Source organism: Bipolaris sorokiniana (genome assembly GCF_000338995.1).
Source record: "Bipolaris sorokiniana ND90Pr unplaced genomic scaffold COCSAscaffold_11, whole genome shotgun sequence".
Lineage (NCBI taxonomy): Eukaryota > Fungi > Ascomycota > Dothideomycetes > Pleosporales > Pleosporaceae > Bipolaris > Bipolaris sorokiniana.
Genome location: NW_006911905.1, coordinates 526126 through 542742, shown reverse-complemented (window position 1 = coordinate 542742; position 16617 = coordinate 526126). Strand labels below are relative to the sequence as shown.

General features: G+C 50.1%; 5 protein-coding genes across 5 annotated transcripts; 2 read left to right on the top strand and 3 right to left on the bottom strand.

Moving 5' to 3' along the window:
- Positions 1–318: 318 nt before the first annotated feature.
- Positions 319–2199, bottom strand: COCSADRAFT_183098 (uncharacterized protein). Its single transcript, XM_007704108.1, has 2 exons — positions 1979–2199; positions 319–1887 (listed from the first exon to the last, which is right to left on the bottom strand). Exons 1-2 carry the CDS (start codon positions 2038–2040, stop codon positions 747–749), a joined length of 1203 nt encoding a protein of 400 aa, XP_007702298.1. The 5' UTR covers positions 2041–2199; the 3' UTR covers positions 319–746.
- A 202-nt stretch (positions 2200–2401) lies between these two features.
- Positions 2402–3449, bottom strand: COCSADRAFT_38740 (uncharacterized protein). The gene has a single exon (XM_007703913.1). The coding sequence runs from the start codon at positions 3120–3122 to the stop codon at positions 2526–2528; it is 597 nt and encodes a 198-aa protein (XP_007702103.1). The 5' UTR covers positions 3123–3449; the 3' UTR covers positions 2402–2525.
- Positions 3450–4888: 1439 nt separating this feature from the next.
- On the top strand, positions 4889–5997 carry COCSADRAFT_173335 (carbohydrate-binding module family 1 protein; the record flags this gene model as incomplete). The annotated part of the gene is made up of 3 exons (XM_007704107.1): positions 4889–4978; positions 5040–5874; positions 5942–5997. The coding sequence occupies 3 exons, from the start codon at positions 4889–4891 to the stop codon at positions 5995–5997; spliced, it is 981 nt and encodes a 326-aa protein (XP_007702297.1).
- Positions 5998–7714: 1717 nt separating this feature from the next.
- COCSADRAFT_38737 (uncharacterized protein) lies at positions 7715–10198 on the bottom strand. The gene is made up of 6 exons (XM_007703912.1): positions 9742–10198; positions 9658–9695; positions 9450–9563; positions 9364–9398; positions 8681–9314; positions 7715–8625 (listed from the first exon to the last, which is right to left on the bottom strand). The coding sequence occupies exons 1-6, from the start codon at positions 10094–10096 to the stop codon at positions 7816–7818; spliced, it is 1986 nt and encodes a 661-aa protein (XP_007702102.1). The 5' UTR covers positions 10097–10198; the 3' UTR covers positions 7715–7815.
- A 1736-nt stretch (positions 10199–11934) lies between these two features.
- COCSADRAFT_38736 (uncharacterized protein) lies at positions 11935–15914 on the top strand. The gene is made up of 4 exons (XM_007703911.1): positions 11935–12582; positions 12639–13059; positions 13113–14578; positions 14631–15914. The coding sequence occupies exons 1-4, from the start codon at positions 12123–12125 to the stop codon at positions 15572–15574; spliced, it is 3291 nt and encodes a 1096-aa protein (XP_007702101.1). The 5' UTR covers positions 11935–12122; the 3' UTR covers positions 15575–15914.
- Positions 15915–16617: the final 703 nt, after the last annotated feature.

Sequence of the window (16617 nt, the reverse complement as noted above, 5' to 3'; positions counted from 1 at the left end):
TGGACCATGTTCAGATGCTAAAGGCCCGAAAAGACCCACCAAAATCCTTCCTGGTGTCCCGGTACTGCTTCCGCGTGCCGCGCAAACTCGAAAAGCGCACTGGCTGTCATCCATGCCTCAATCATACTCTCCCAGCCTAGCCATATGCACTCCCGCTAACACGTTTCCATGCCACGGCACATTCCTCCTCAAAGCACGATCCGCACCCACTCAATTGATTCTATCCTCCCTTGGCTGCTGCGCTTGTATCTTGCGCCATCAGCTTGGTAATCCTGCTCCCGATTCGTGACATGCCCACTAGTACAACGTCATTCCACGGCTCACTTTACCCTTTCCAACACTGTGTCAATCTCTCCCGATCAAGTCTATACCCACACTTGTTCTCCGCTTCGGGCACAGCAGGCATCAAACGGGCCATTGCAAGACATTCGTCGTCAAGCATCCCCTGTTAGAGCCATCGCCGTCACAAGGGCGAAGATCGCATGCATTTCGGACAGCGGAGCAACTCGGGAACAATTACACCACAGGGGTAGTACTAGCCCAAGATTGTCGCTATTGCTATGGCGGTCAACCGCACCAATACCTGAAACATGACAACATCATAGCTAATGCCTAGCATCTTCTACATGCTGATCAGAAAAACACCTTCCGCCTTGTGCATCATCTCCAAGCATGCGCCATTTACTCATCATCTAGGCATAGGCCCGTTTGTCCTACCACATACGCAATCGCCCACCTGACCGCACTTACAATTGCCTAGGGTAGTCCAATGTCTCAATCTTGTCAGGGTATACCAGCCCCCCCTGCTTCCTTACCTCATCCATAACCTCCATGATCAAGACGCTCTCATCCAGGCCTAGGAACCTGCCTTCTTTCCGGCCGTTGATGATGGCATCAGCTGCCTCATCCGCCTCCCAGAACATGCCCTGACCCTCTCCTTCTGATTGTAGTGAGCCACCAAAGCCGTTGTACCAGCCGCTTCCCTTACCTGGGCCTGGGATTGGAAATTCCTTGGACTCGACCTTGCCGTCCTTGGTAATAATTTTGGTCGAGAGGGGCCGGAACGACGACCCAAATACTTGGATCTCGCCCAGTGGTCCTTGGATACGAACAAACGGTGCGTCCATGTTTCCCCCTGGTGAAGTAGCTACGCGAAGAGATGTTGTGGCTACAGCATGAGCCTCACCGCCTTCCTCCTTTGAGCGTGGGAATCGCAAAATCATGGTGCTGTGCTCATCAGCCATTCCTGTCGGCTCGTAGTTCTTGACAAAGGCCTGCAGCTGGGGCGCCTGGCGCGTCTTCTCGGGCTGCGTGTGGTATATGGTCTGGAAGACCCAGGTCAGAGCGTAGATGCCGAGATCAAGCAGGGCGCCACCAGCCAGGTCTGGGTTGACCATACGATTCTTGCCATCTGCAAAGCTATTCTCAGGGTCGAGCGCCATGCTGTTATCGGAGAGGACGCGCGTGACGGGTCCGATGCGTCCAGCAGTGATTTGCTCACGCACGTATATCGACAGAGGAAAGTAGCGAGTCCATACCGCCTCCATCAGGAACAGGTTCTTTGACCTGGCAACCTCGGCAAGCTTCCGTGCCTGGGCGGCATTGACAGTAAAGGCCTTTTCGCACAGCACATTCTTGCCCGCCTCCAAGCACAGCATGGCATTCTGGTAATGGTGCGAGTGTGGTGTGGCAATATATACGACGTCGATGTCTGGGTTCTTGACAAACTCCTCGTACGATCCGTATGCCTTTGCGTCCGATGGCGCGCCGACCTCTTTGAGGAAGTCTTTGGCGCGCGATTCCGACGTCGACGACGCAGCAGCAACAACCGTGTGCTTGAGATGGTTCACGCCGCGAGTCGTGGGATCGCACAGCAAATCCCTGGTACTGTTGTTGTCCCATCAGCCTGCTGCCATAGTCATCTATGGTGGGGGTGAGACGTGGTGTCACCATGGCGGGGTAAACCATTACAACGTACAAGGTGAGGGCGATGCCTCCTGTAGCCAGGATACCCCAGCGGACCGTCTTTGGTGAAGCCATTGTCGATTTTACTGTTGTCTATTTCGTTCTTCCTTGTCTGGGAAAGCAATTGGCAATGACAAAGTGCTAAGCAACAGTACAAGAGAGTGCTTCGTGGGCAGCGAGGGTTTGTTGACGATTTGTACAGCTAGGTAGCTGCAGAGCTCAAACGTCATGGAACTGCTACCCCACTCTTTTGCCGCCCCTCCATTCCATCTTCTTGCCGGTGCCTAAAGGAAACGACGGGCCGCGGAGCGTAGTGCGAGTAGATCGCAGATGCAGGGAGGACGTGACTTCTTAAGTGCATTATACCGTTTTTGGCCCGTGCAGTATGTAGATTCACGTCGTACTATGGTGCGATGCATTGTTCTAACAACAACAGACTATTTCTATTCACCGGTATATCCCAACTTGAGTCCCACCAAGACACTAACTTCTTACGCTCCATTTCCAATCCAATCCCACACAACTACCGCCTTAGCCATAGACGCTTTTTCTCTTCAACTCTATTTTGAATAAACCGCTGCTCTCCACAGCCCTCCACACTTCTGCGATGGATTTCCAGGACACGGTACTGAAAACTGAGCGGGATCAGCACGCTTGATGCCGTTGCCAAATCCGCCCGCGCACAAGCACGTCTGTCCATCTTCCACGGCGAAAAAAAAATCAGACCCACGACGTCTTCTCTCACACAAGTCGACCGAGTTTGTCATGGATTTTGCGAGGGTGACGCCTGCTAATACGGGTGTGCCGGCATTGATGTAGCAGCCAATATACGAGTGATCGCTGACGGTGCCTTTCTTTTTCTCTGCCTTCCACTCATCAATGCGCCGGGTGAGTTCCTCCTGCTTCTCAATCAGTTGCTTCATAAGATTCTGCTCGCGCTCGAGGTATTGGCTCTGGTCTGCCTGGCACGTGGCAAACGAAAGATAGCAGCTCTCGCTGCTACCGTGGCCAGGTCGGGGCGGTGGTTGCTTGAATATCAGGCCGTTTGTACATGCGCACGAGCAGGTGTAGTTGTCTAGTGACGGGTCTGCACAAGTGATTGAGGGAGACACGCCTGAATCTTTTGTGCTAGCGGGGGCAAGTGGTATTGCTGACATCGGGTTTCCTTGCCATTCTCGCACTCGTACACAGTTCCAGGGAGGTTGAAGCCGCCCTTTGCTTTTCAGTCCATTTCTTCTTCCCGCTTCCTAATTTCGAAATCTTCCGTTTGTGCAACATTCATCTTTCCAATTCTCATCTGCTCGACAACCCTGCAAGTCCCCGAACTGTCCTATTAACCAAATCATTCAGAACAAAAGTAGCTTGGAAAGAAAAAGAGAGAAATATCAATACTATGCCTCCAAACCCCCTCCAACCCGTACAACGCTTCCATCTACACATTCCCTCTCTAGCTCAAAGCCACCAGAACAAAGCAAATACCAAAGGTCTACTAGAATAACGCTCAACTTTTTTGGAGTACCCTTAGATGCATGAACCAATCTCGCTTTGCAGACATTGACTTGCCTGGATCTCGCAAGCTTGACCGCCCTCTACCCTATACTCACAATCCCTCAGTATAATAAAATGGCTCAAACTGGACTCGAGATATCGTTACAATGTTACTTGCAGTGCTGCAGCCACAAGCGTCGCCGGAGCGGATACATAGATGGACTGCTGCAACATGGAAAAAGTAATGCTGGTGCAGGATAGTATTTGGGGTTTCTGGAAGCCTAGAGAGTGGGTGGGAAAGATGGTGTGGGATAAGTTGTAGTGTAAGAAAACAATGTCCAGATATGTTGCTGCTGATTGGTGTCACGTGCAGTTGTTCCTCAAGTCATGTGCCAATACCGATTGGAAAAGCATTTTCGTACTTGAGGTGTTAGGAAAGACACAGAAAAAACTCTATGACTCTTGCAGAATCGAGCACCAATCATTGAGAAGGAAAGTAATTCTTGAAAGTGCATGTGCTTAATATCCAGCACGACTAGCCGATTGGTTCGTGACGAGACAGTCTCGCACAACTTCCGACCCAACACTGTACCCCCTGGACCCATCAGCACACGAACGCCAACTAAACCCTCATTGATAGTACAGTCTATTACTGATGCTGTCATACATGGACGTAAAACAAGCTTCCTGCCAAGCTACAGATCTGGGGACTGCGCGATTCGGCACGTGGCGTGTCTTCATTTAAACAAATTACTTTCAATAGCTTATCGACTTAATATATCGACTATTAGCGAGGTCATCTCAAGTCACAGTCACTTCAATGGGAGCATTTTTGCTGCTGCAGCTGATTTCATAGAGTAAATCCAACCCCGCAAATAGCACATATTATTCCATCTTGAATTAAACAAAGGACGAGCAAGCAAGAAACTGGAAAACATCCGAATCGCCATGGAATCTTGGAGACACCCAACGCCGTTTTTCTATGACCCCACTGGAACCAAACTAGACGGAACTATCACCCGGTGGGCCCTATATGCCATATGTATTATATACAAATGGTCCACTAGGGAGGCGAGACTTTGAGAACACCCCAGCGCTCACTATGAGAGTGCCCACGTGTCACAGGCGAGGCCTTGCAGACTGATTAATATGCATACCACCCACGTTATACCACGTATGGAAGATTGAACCCGGATCCGAGTGAAAAACAAGCTTTGCGTTTATACATCCAGGTCATCCGACCTGATATGCCTCAAAGCCCCGCCTGTCGAGACTTGCTGGAGGTGATGCGCAACCGAGCATGTAGTGGATTGTTTAAGCTACCTATATTTCAGTATAAAAGGATTGTATTATCCAGTATACAGTCACCTCGACAGTCACTTCTCATAATCTATATCTTCTTACCTAGTCTGTCAAACGCCATATATATTCGATGATGAAGAACACACTCCTCTTGACCAGCATATCTGCCTTTGCAACTCATGTTGCAGCCCATGCAACTTTCCAGGACCTCTGGGTCAACGGAGTAGACAAGATATGTACCCTCTAAAACCATTCCTTCCACAACACTAACACCCACCCACCAGTCAACCTGCGCAAGACTACCCAACAGCAATAGCCCCGTCACCTCCGTAACAAACAACGACATCCGCTGCAACGCCAACCAAGGCCCCGCCGCCTCCAAATGCAGCGTCCCAGCCGGCACCACCGTAACCATCGAAATGCACCAACAAAACGGCGACCGCTCCTGCGCCAACGAAGCCATCGGCGGCGCCCACTACGGCCCCGTCCTCGTCTACCTCTCCAAAGTCTCCGACTCCTCCACCGCCGACGGCTCCACTCCCTTTTTCAAAATCTTCCAGGACACTTGGGCGCGCAATCCGTCTGGCGGCGGAGGCTCAGATGACTACTGGGGCACTAAGGATCTGAACAAGAATTGCGGGAAGATGGATGTAAAGATTCCTGCGGATCTCGCCGCGGGAGATTACCTCTTGCGTGCTGAAGCTATTGCGCTGCATGCAGCGGGTAGTACAGGTGGAGCGCAGTTTTACATGACGTGTTATCAGATTACTGTTACAGGAGGTGGCTCGTCGGTTCCGTCTGGCGTTTCTTTCCCGGGAGCGTACAAGGCGTCTGATCCGGGCATTCTGATTAATATCTACCAGAAGCTTGCGTCGTATGTTGCCCCCGGCCCCGCGGTTATTGCGGGTGGCACCGAAGCGGTTGCTGGACAAGCTGGGTCGGTGGTTACGGCTACGGGAGGACCGCCGGTTGCTACGCCGACTCAGACGAGTACGTTGAGGACGTCGACGGTGGCTTCGTCTGCGGCGCCGGCGCCGACGGATGGAGGTGGTGCGGGGGGTTGCTCGGTTGCGAAGTATGGGCAGTGTGGGGGGAGGGGGTTCACGGGATGTACTACTTGTAAGTTGATAACATGAAGAGTGGGTGTGTGATTGATGAAATATTCTTTTTTACTGACTACACATAGGTGCTTCTGGATCAAGTTGCAAGGCATCGGGTGAATTTTACTCTCAATGTTTGTAGACTGATATGAAATGAAACATTCATACACTTTTAGGGATTTTTTTCGTCTGTAAATATTTATAACTTGTTACTCTTTATATGTTCATCCATTCTCCATTTCGGAGTTGCAGATCGTACCATATCCACATCGATTTCTAATCGTTCTTTACCAGACCCTATCAATGTGACTATTTCCATACTGAGGGCCGAACTCCCATACCCATGCCCTGCCACTCATTTCCATACATACATTCCGGAATAAACCCCATAACGCCACAAACGCACCATCCATTCCGCACCGCGCAAGTCCCGTAGCTATACAATTCTATCCCGACCCCACCCTCCTATCCTATTCCCGCCCTCAGCCCACGGAACTCCGAACCCATCCCCCTTCCCCATTCTTCCAGGCGAAAAAAACCCCCCGGAATAAAATATCTTCGCATTTCTGGTTATCCTCCTCCTACCCTCTCTCCGCGCTTATCAAACTACACTGGTACGTTCGGCATTGGACGCCTAACCCATACACCCTTGCACACACTCAACTGCTGCCTAAGCTCTAAGGTGCATACACACCATCTCGACTCATACTGACTATCTTTTACTCCGCTTACTCTTTTGCGCGCTCAGCCGCGCTGCGAAGGTGGTATGGGGTGTATTCCGAATGGCACACCACACCTTTTCCCGCTACACCGGTGAGAAAAAAAGGGTGTGTAAGGAGTCATAACATTCTTGGATGTAGGGATATATATATGGGTGTAGGGAAAGATGAGGGTAGAATAGCCATCAAAGCGAAAAAAAAACCACCCAAATTTTTCAAATTCGCATTTATAGACTTGAATTGTGAATTTGAAGTATTTCTTGGATCAACCACTTTTTTCTCTCTTTTTTTCTCTCCCTTTCAGAAAATAATCGGATAGCAAGACTACTACTACTACTACTACTACTACTACTACTAGAGTAATGTCGTCTTCACACTCTAATACTACTACTACGGCTACAATGCAAGCGCCACCAGTCTACTCGACTCTCTCGCCACCTTCATACACCGCATCTGCATCGTCAGATACACACTCTGTGCTCTCCGGTGCATCGATTTCGAAGGAATTTCTGGGTAGAATGTGGAATTCGCGACGTAAGTTCACCAGCCTCTTTTTATTTATTTATGTGGGATGTGGAGAGGGAAGGAAAGCTGACGGGTAACTAGATGAGGAGAAGAATGAGAAGAAGGGGAAAGGGAAGGAAGATAAGCAGAGGGAGGTAGAGGAGAAGGAAGCCAGGGCTGCGGCTAGGGCAGCGTATTTTGCTTTGCAGTAGGGTTAATTACCAGGATTATTTCTGGAGAATGTTTATGTGGGGATATGGTATTTTAGTTTAGGTTGCGGGTATGGGTGTTTAGGTTTTATAAGGAGGATGATAGAGAATTCTAGATTGGAAAAGTTTTTAGGATATACGGCGTAGCACGTGTTCAATATATTTGCATATGTGACGTGGATTTCTTTGGGAGCACAAGACGAATTGATGAAATCCGATGTAATACAGCTTGGGCAGTTGTGAGAAGAAATGTGCAGAGAATGACGTGGTTAGCGAGATTCAATAGAACGTAGTCTAGATACTTAGGGGGGAGGCAAAGCAATAATGGAAGACATTAAAATTCTCAACTAATGAACGAACTTGTCTATTAAATTTTCGAAACGCCATAACAGTCTGAAGAAATATGATTAGAAAAAAAAATACTAAAACCCCATCCGATTTCCCTAGGATTTGCAATTGCACGTCCAGCGATATAATCCCATTCTGCCAATTACCAACTCAACGCGCTTTTAATGACACAAAAAAAACCTATGCCTCACAATTCGTCCCGCACGATGTCCTCCTCGCTCCTATGTAATCCTCCTTACTCTCCTTACTCCCACCTGTCGTTTCATCCGTCTTCGTGCGCTCTGGTGGATGCCGTCTAACAAAGCACTCACCAACATGATGTCCCTCTTCACACGACACAACCCACTTACCCATACCGTAATCATCCGGCGCAGTTCGCACACCCCTTCCACCACCACCAACAATCAAGTTGCCAGGCCGGTACTTTGGGTCCGCACGCATGCGCTTGATGACGCTGCAGTGGATAACGGCGTTGGCGGGGATATCACGTGTCTCACCCTTGGGCAACGGCCAGCGGATAGCTTTCCAACTGCCGTCTTCTTGCAAGTCCATGCGGCGGAAGGGGAGGTACTCCATTATGTTCCAGGAGACGACGCCCATGCGGTTTACGCCGTTGTTGAACTGCAGGACGTCGTGGATGCGGCCTTTGGTCGCAGCGGCGTTGAGGTGCTGGTGGAAATGCGTGTCTGGGGTTTCGCGGTGGTGCAAGAGGATAGTTTCGTCGTCCGTGTAGCCCGTGATTCCACTGGACGTGATTGCGTCGCCGTCGGTGACCGAGGGCGAGGCGGGGTCGACTTCGATGGTTGGGACGTTGTTGTGGGTGTGGCTACCACCACCGGGCATGGCGTCTTCGTGGCAGCAGCTCAGGGCTTCTAGCTTCTCCTCGTCGAATTCGAGGCCAGCTTTTTGGGCTTCCCGCACCATCCAGACAAGAGGGACGTGGCTTAGTGCTGCGTCGCCGTCTTCAATGGGCCAGCCGCCTCCAATGTCCTGTACTATGTTAGTTTTTTTATCAGCCATGCTATCAGGCCAACATCGCACTTACCGCATGGCAACCGGGGAACCAGACTTCTTGAATGTCTTGTTCGCCTTCTTCATCTTCTGAGTTGTAGGTCGCGTGAGCGTCGACTGATCGCATCGAGGGAGTAGCTGAGCGATTATTGTACCCCCTGCTCGAACTGCGCACTCCCGAAGTGTCATGAGGGTTTCTAAATCGCTCAGGAGGAAGCAGATTGCCACTTCGGCCTCTATCTTCCTCATCGTGAGTGTTCTTTTCATCAACATGCTCATGATCGCCATGACTGTGAACCATGTCCCTGGCTTGGTTCCAATGCTTATGACGGTGCTTGTAGTACATGGATCTGTCTGGCTTTTCCTGGGAGATCAAATCTTGTCGGAACTTTGCGCGGCGCTCGTCGATTGAAACTGCATGTCGAATGACGCGGGCGCTACTTCGTGCAGTGTATGGGAACCTGCTGCGCTGCATCCATGCATTCTCAAAGGCCGGGACACTGTTGACAGTATCGAAAAGACCAAGAAAGCGGATGGGCTTGACAGGACGGCTAAAAGTCTCTCTGAAGGCGCACATGAACTCGAGTTGTTTGTGCTTTTCTGACTTTTCCCCAGGCTTCCTATTTTTTCCCTCTTCTGGAACTCGACATTGCCATTTTTGAAATGTCCTGAAGCTTGGTCAGCAGGATCTCATCAAGTATGTGAAAAAAAACTTACTTCCACGCAAATTGGCACATCTCCTCATTACCTGCCTACCGAGGGTTAGAATAATGCGCACTATATTGCAATGACCAGATACTCACAGAGAGTAGACCGACATGATCCAGCATTTCGGCAAGAAAGCGAGCGGTATAGGCGCCTCGCGAGAAACCGAAAAAATAAATATCATCTCCAGGCGTGTAATATCGCATCAAAAACTACAAATCTGTCAGTCTAACAACTCATGGTAACTGAGACGCTAGATTCCAGGGGCTTTGTATAACCTCGCTTGGAAGGACTTTGCTAACGCACCTTGTATCCTGCCATAACGTGCATGTCAAAGGACGTTCCTAGTAGCGTAAGATTGTGAAAAATCACCAACAAGGGCAAACATACCGATCGCACTGTCTTTTGCTTTGGCATACCATGATTGGAATCTTTCCCATCGGCCTGTTCTGGTCATAGAACCATTGGCTTTGGTGATATAAGTGCCAATGCCCGGCTGGTAATAATGAAACTGGTCATCGCCATTACGATCAAGCATGCGATAGATCTTGAGAATATTACTGTCTGAATCTGTGCCAGAGAACTTGTTGCCTGTGCCATCAAAGCACAAGACAAACTTCTTGGTTACATGGCCTTGACGGCGCGGTGTAGCTCCGTAGTCCATTGGATTTTCGCTGCGAATCGACGTGGCAAGCTGGGGTACAGGCATCTGTGAACTCAGCTGCTCGGTGTTCTTGGAAGTCATGTTGGCCAAGTCAAAATGCGAGCGGGAGGGGCTCGTGGTTTGGGGCAGATATCAACCAGGTCTTGGAAAGTGGGGATTTCAACGCATCAGACACGTAAAGAGATATCTACTAGCAGCAAAAGGCCGAGGAACAAAAGTCTGCAACAGGGTTATGCGCGTTTCTTCTCCCCCACATTAGCTGGCGCGTGGTTTTCTGGCAAGCAAAAGTGTCGATCACCAAGATTGACGCAGCATGCATAAGGCCACACCCACCTACGGCTCGATAGGACAGCGCGCTGATGAGGCCGAGCCGTCCAGGAGCCAGTAAGAGGCCACTGGTAGATTTAATCAACTCCATTCATCACATGCATTCCACTGATATGCAATAGACTAGTAGGGCGGGCTAGTTTGTTTGAGTCTCCACCTGCCGCACACGGAGACATGAGGCGCAAGTGGCCCGTATGCGAAGGCGAAAATCAACAAAATGCACGGTGAGGACTCGAGACAGACCGCTCCCATGTTTTGTTGTACGTCAGTGCAAAAGAAAAGGAAGCGAAACATGACCTGAGGTGACATGGTGACAAGACATTTGAGGCAGGGGTTGACATGCTGGTGGACCAAAAGGTACCTAGTGAAGGCAGAGTATGTAATTGTTACGAACGGCGGGCGTGACGATGGAGTTGCTTTGCGTGGGCGGGGAGAGTCATGTAGTGCCATCAGTCGTGTCAATCGGCGATGATGTGAGGAGCTGAGGTCAATGGGGTCGCCGACACTGGCTGCTGAAAAGCATGTCCAATCCCGTCCACATGCGATTTAGCGTCTACCCTGCGGCCGATCAATTACGGGCCGCCGCTGAGATCCCTACCCTACCCACCCTTGTTCCGTCTCGTCTATCGATCGTCGTCTTGCTTGATCTTGTCCATTCCTGGTCCGCCACAATAACCGGAGAAAAATGGCCGCTTCCACAATAGTGTAGCTACTCGCTAGAACGAGCACCACGCGCGTTCTAACTCTCGAGAAGACATGATGAATCACCATTGCAAAGATTGAGCATTCCAACGGTGTTACACCGAATTTAGTGCTCGTTGCATAAGGATTTAACCGGGCATTTTGGGGTACATAGTTCTTACCCGCCGAGTTTGGCGCACTAGGAGATCCTCCCTAGTAACATACTACGCAGCGCCTGTAGCCCGGTCAGCATGGCCTTGCATATCCGGGACAGGCCGCAGACCGCAGAAAGGCGGCCCCTCGCACCCTACTTGACAGGCTAGTTTTTGAGGCTTGTTCACGTGCCTTTCCGCCAGCCACCACGACAGGACGGCTTTCCAATACCTCTCCTGCTCGTATTATCCAACTACCCGCGAATTCCGTTCAACTTCCTTTGGAATACGACTTGTTTGGTTACTTCACCTCTCAAACCCATTTCCCCGCCTGGTTCACGTACCCGATAGACAGGTGCATCCGTAGGTCCCCTGCATATTTCTTCTGCTTGACAGCTCATAGTGTCACCGAGATCTGCAGCGAGCTCTATTACCCGACCTATCAATCGTGCATCATGCGAGTCAATGGTGCTGGAGGGAGCATTTGCAGGTCTGATCACCGCTGTTGATGCGTCCGATCGAGGTGGACGTGCAGTGTTCAGCCGTGGATCACTGACCGTGCTACGAGATCCCACTAGTAATACCATTCACATGGCCGCAGAGCGCCAATAGGATCGACGGGAAAGGTGCCTAAGACAGTGCAAAGGTCCAAACCCCATCATACACAATGCCCATTTATGCATAGCTCCAAAAACGCCGACTGACGATATCTGGAACTGCTCACCGAGCCGACATGTTGATCACTGCATCATGCCTGCAAGCGATCGTCGCCCTGCACCTTGCTTCTTGTCGCTGGACTAAGGGTCTGCGTCGGGAGCACGACGCCTATCAGTGCCCATTGCTCTTTTCGCAAGCTACTTTGTTCATACTTGGAGACTTCCCCGCCTACTGCATACCTTCAGTTTTCCTTTCCTTTCCTCACATGCTCATCGTAATCACTATCCATCATGCCAGGCCAATTTTCAACGTTGATTGAGAAAATCAGAAAGAAGCCTACGCGCGCCAGCGATGGCAGGTCAGCAGAGGCTTCAAGCGGGGGCGTCAAGGCCAACAACAGGACCAGCGTCATGAGCGACATCACAGGTCTTGGTGTCAAGAATACCAAATTTGCTCTGGAAGCCATCACTACCCTAGCTTCTGGTGAACCTCTAGATGACAAGGACCTGCTCCTCGAGCACGGTGTTGAGATGCTGCAGGGCTTGCCCTTGAACAGCGGTCTCAGCGCAAAAGTTTCTGATGGCTTCATTAGCATGTTATGGAACGACCTGCCACATCCCTCACCCACACATGCTGGACCTTCAGCGCGATACCGAAACCATGATGGCTCAGGGAACAATCCCCATCTACCAAACATGGGCAAAGCGGGGTTGCCTTATGCGCGCAATGTGCCACCTATGAAACCGAAAGGTAACCATTCATCCAACGGAACAAACTGGCGAGCCGCAACTGACAGCAAATTTCAGGACCTAATCTGCCTGATGTTGAAGATGTGTATGAGGCGCTTCTCAAGCGCAATGGCCCTTTCCGAGAGCACCCCTCTGGTCTCAACCGCCTGTTTTTCTCTTTTGCGACAATTGTCATTCACGAGTGTTTTCAGACCTCGAGAACGGATCCTTGGATCAACGAGACTTCTAGTTATGTCGATCTTAGCACTCTTTACGGCAACACAGAAAAGGAGCAGAAGCGTGTAAGAACATACAAGAATGGATTGATCTTCCCAGACTCCATTGCTTCAGAGCGCATCATGATGATGCCGCCTGGTGTTGTGGCGGTCCTCTTGTTGTTCTCAAGAAACCACAATCATGTCGCAGAATCGCTTCTGGCGGTAAATGAGGATGGCAAGTACAAGCCATGGGATAGCCTCGATGAGGAGGGCAAGAAATGGTAAGCCGCTCCACGATTTGTAGTCCTAGATCAGATCTAACTGAAGCGTGTAGGCAAGACGAGGACATTTTCCAGATTACGCGCAACATCAATGTTGGATTTTTCGCGTCAGTTGTGCTCAGAGACTACGTTGCCGCTATTCTCAACACCCCACGAGCCAACTCTGAATGGTCCTTGGATCTTGGTAAAGAGATCAAGAGCGGAAATGGACGTCTTGAGCGCGGAACTGGTAGCCATGTCTCTGTCGAATTCGCCGTCTTGTACCACTGGCACGCAGCCCTTAGTGCAGCAGACGACAAGTGGATGGAGGACATCATCAGATCCGTATACCCTGATCTACGCCACATTGACGATGTCACTATCGAGATGTTTCATAAGGTCATGAAAGTATGGGGCCATGATCTCATGAAGAAGCAGCCCAGCGAATGGACTTTTGGAGGCCTTGAGCGAGGCCCTGACGGCAGGTTCAAAAACTCTGACATATCTGAACTGATCAAAGACTGTATTGAGGAGCCTGCCCATGCGTTTGGTGCGCACGGCACGCCCGCCAGTCTAAAGGTTGTTGACCTGATGGGCCAGTTGCAAGCACGCGAGATGTTCAATGTTTGCACGCTCAACGAGTTCCGTCGCTATCTGAACTTGAAGCCGTACGATACATTTGAAGACTGGTGCTCGGACAAAGAGACTGCCCGCGCTGCAGAGCTCTTGTATGGCCACATGGAAAACATGGAGCTATATCCTGGTTTGATGGCCGAGTGCACTAAGCCAGCTATGCCAGGAAGTGGTGTTTGCCCTGGCCAAACCACAGGCAGAGGCATCTTGGACGATGCCGTAGCCCTTGTTCGCGGTGACCGTTTCTTGAGCTATGACTTCAACAGCAACACCCTGACAAACTGGGGTGCTGCTCTTTTGTCCGAGACAACTCCTGGCGCCTATGGTGGTGTTCTCCCCAAATTGATTTTCCAAGCTCTCCCCGGTGGTTTCAAGGGCACATCGAGCTATGCTCTTCTGCCATTTTACACGCCCAAGGCTGCTCAGGGTATCCTCAAGGGTAATGGTGTTCTCGACAAATATGATACCTCTCGTCCTCCGAGTGGCTACGACATCGTCAGCGTCCAAACTCAAGAAGGCTGCAAAAAGGTCTTCGAGGATCGAGAATCTTTTGTTGTCATGTACCAGGCTGCAATCCGCAACTGTACTGCCGGACATGACTTCATGATCGGATGGGACGAGGCAAAGAAGCATGACGAGCGATCCAATATCCTCCACAAGGTGTTCTTCGAAGAGGGCTTTGAGAAGAACATTAATGACTTCTTTACGACAAACGTGCGAAATCTCATCAAGAAGAACTCGCTCAAGGGTCCAAAGGGTAGGATGAGTATCGACATCGTACGTGACGTGACCAACATCACTCCCATTTTGTGGCTTGCAGAACGTTTTGCACTTCCACTCAAGTCTCCAGAACAGCCTCGTGGTTTGCTGTCTGTTCACGAAGCTTTCATGGCATACTTGGTACTCTGTAAGTTGATCCCTACCACAAACGTTGTATCACATTACTGATAGCTGCACAGTCATGTATCAATCCTTCAACATTATGCCCCACAACGAGTGGAAGCTTCGTGCTGGCGCCATGGCAGCTGCAGCGCCCCTTCGTAAAATCTTCGAGACGCACCTGAAAACACAAACCGGGCGTCTAGAAACCGTTGTGGACTGGATGGCTAAGGGCTCCGCCTTCGAAGTAGGCCCACATGCTGATCGCATCTACCATGCCTTGGCCGATACCAAGCTCCCAATTGGTGACCTTGTTGGTGACTGCATCGGTATGGGTGCCCCTGTAGCCGGAAATCTGACACAACAAGCTTCTCTCCTCATTGATCTGTACCTGCAGCCCGAGTACGAGCAGTACAAGAAGAGGATCGTAGAGTTATCCCACATGGATCCCAAGGACTCTGATCGTGAACTTCAGGGTTTCGTCTACGAGGGTATGCGCCATGTTGGCGTCGTACCCGGTCTCCCCCGTGTTGCAACACGCGATGTGACAGTCCAAGATGGCGTCCGCGGCCCTGTCACCGTGAAGAAGGGTCATACAGTGCTCATCGCTACCTCCAAAGCTGCCATGGATCCTCTCGCTTTCCCCAATCCCGAGATCCTGAACCCTCACCGCTCATTCAAGGAATACACTCTTCTTGGCCACGGACTTCACTTCTGTTTCGGCGCCCGCCTCGTCGGCCCTTCACTCGCATCCACCCTGCGTGAGGTCTTCAAGCTACCTAATGTACGTCGTGCACCCGGTAAGCCAGGCCGATTTACCACAACGGAGCATCATCTTGCAGGTATTACCATGCGTCATTACCTCGATGGAACGAGTAAGGAAAGTCCCATTCCGACATCTCTACGCCTTCATTACGACAGTGAGCATACTGCTGTGAATGGTATCAATGGACATATGAGCAACGGCCATGCCAATGCTGGTGGAAGGAACGAGTACGGCAATGCATACACGATTGCACCTTAGTCAGTTCAGGTGTCACTGCGTGCGCCGCCATTGAAGCAGATAGCCTTAATGGACCGTTGAGATGTATCCAAGAGGTATGCAGTGCTTTTGTGCTGCAGTAGGACTAGGGATTCGAAAAAGAAGTGTATGAAATGACAAAAAAAAAGTAACAGGAGAATGACAATTAAGAAAAGGATGCCCATCTCAATGAAGGAAAGAAAGCGGGGCCTTGTTAGCAGAATTTTGTTTTTCTTGATACCACATGCGACATTGTGTTTTTTCTTTTCATAGTTAATGAGAAAAGTAAAGTGGCAGCATTCCATCTTGACACACCTATATGCCGGTACTGTCAACCAGACCAACAACCAAATTTCTTGAAGAACTATGACTGCCTCATGACTCGATCAACTCAAGCAAAACTTCGAGACATCCATGAAACCAAAAAAGAGAAACAAGAAAAACAATACCGACAAACCTGCCGAACGAGAGGGAAAAAAACGAAACAAACAAAAAACATACAACGCAGCACAACGCAAACAACGAAGAAGAAACTCGAAACGTCCGTTTCTTCTTCTCAAAACACGCACCCCCCATGCACCTTGCACTTATCCTACAGCATATCCCTCGTGACCTCACTCGTGACCCCACCCATATCCTTGCCTCTCTATGCTACCGCTTGAGCCCTACACCCAAACCAAAACATGAAAATAAAACTAGATATCTCGCACACAGGTATGAACAAGTTGAAACACAGTATTGCCCTATTTCCTATACAACTTAGTAAACAACAAGGAGCAAGTAACCAAATATCACAGTACGATTCTATACGTACCAACCAAAATCCGTGCAAACTTTGAATCTTTCCACCACCACCACCACCACCATACACACACACATGTGTGACATCACTCAAACCATTCACGCCACCACACCCCAGTAACCCATCAATCGCACTTTAAACGGGTTTCCCCAAAATCCCAAATCTTCCCCAGTTTTCATACCTCAGTTCGCAATTCTCCGTCGTGTTCCATCCCTAGTTCTCGCAATATAGCCACATATATATA

Bases quoted from the DNA above. Each gene is read 5' to 3' on its own strand.
- COCSADRAFT_38740 (XM_007703913.1), bottom strand. From the start codon at position 3,122: ATGTCAGCAATACCACTTGCCCCCGCTAGCACAAAAGATTCAGGCGTG.
- COCSADRAFT_38737 (XM_007703912.1), bottom strand. From the start codon at position 10,096: ATGACTTCCAAGAACACCGAGCAGCTGAGTTCACAGATGCCTGTACCC. The intron at 9,696-9,741 runs GTATGTTTGCCC...TTACGCTACTAG, and splicing joins AGCAAAAGACAGTGCGATCG to GAACGTCCTTTGACATGCAC. The intron at 8,626-8,680 runs GTAAGTGCGATG...AACATAGTACAG, and splicing joins GGTTCCCCGGTTGCCATGCG to GACATTGGAGGCGGCTGGCC.
- COCSADRAFT_183098 (XM_007704108.1), bottom strand. From the start codon at position 2,040: ATGGCTTCACCAAAGACGGTCCGCTGGGGTATCCTGGCTACAGGAGGC. The intron at 1,888-1,978 runs GTACGTTGTAAT...GGACAACAACAG, and splicing joins GGAGGCATCGCCCTCACCTT to TACCAGGGATTTGCTGTGCG.
- COCSADRAFT_38736 (XM_007703911.1), top strand. From the start codon at position 12,123: ATGCCAGGCCAATTTTCAACGTTGATTGAGAAAATCAGAAAGAAGCCT. The intron at 12,583-12,638 runs GTAACCATTCAT...AGCAAATTTCAG, and splicing joins GCCACCTATGAAACCGAAAG to GACCTAATCTGCCTGATGTT. The intron at 13,060-13,112 runs GTAAGCCGCTCC...TGAAGCGTGTAG, and splicing joins GATGAGGAGGGCAAGAAATG to GCAAGACGAGGACATTTTCC.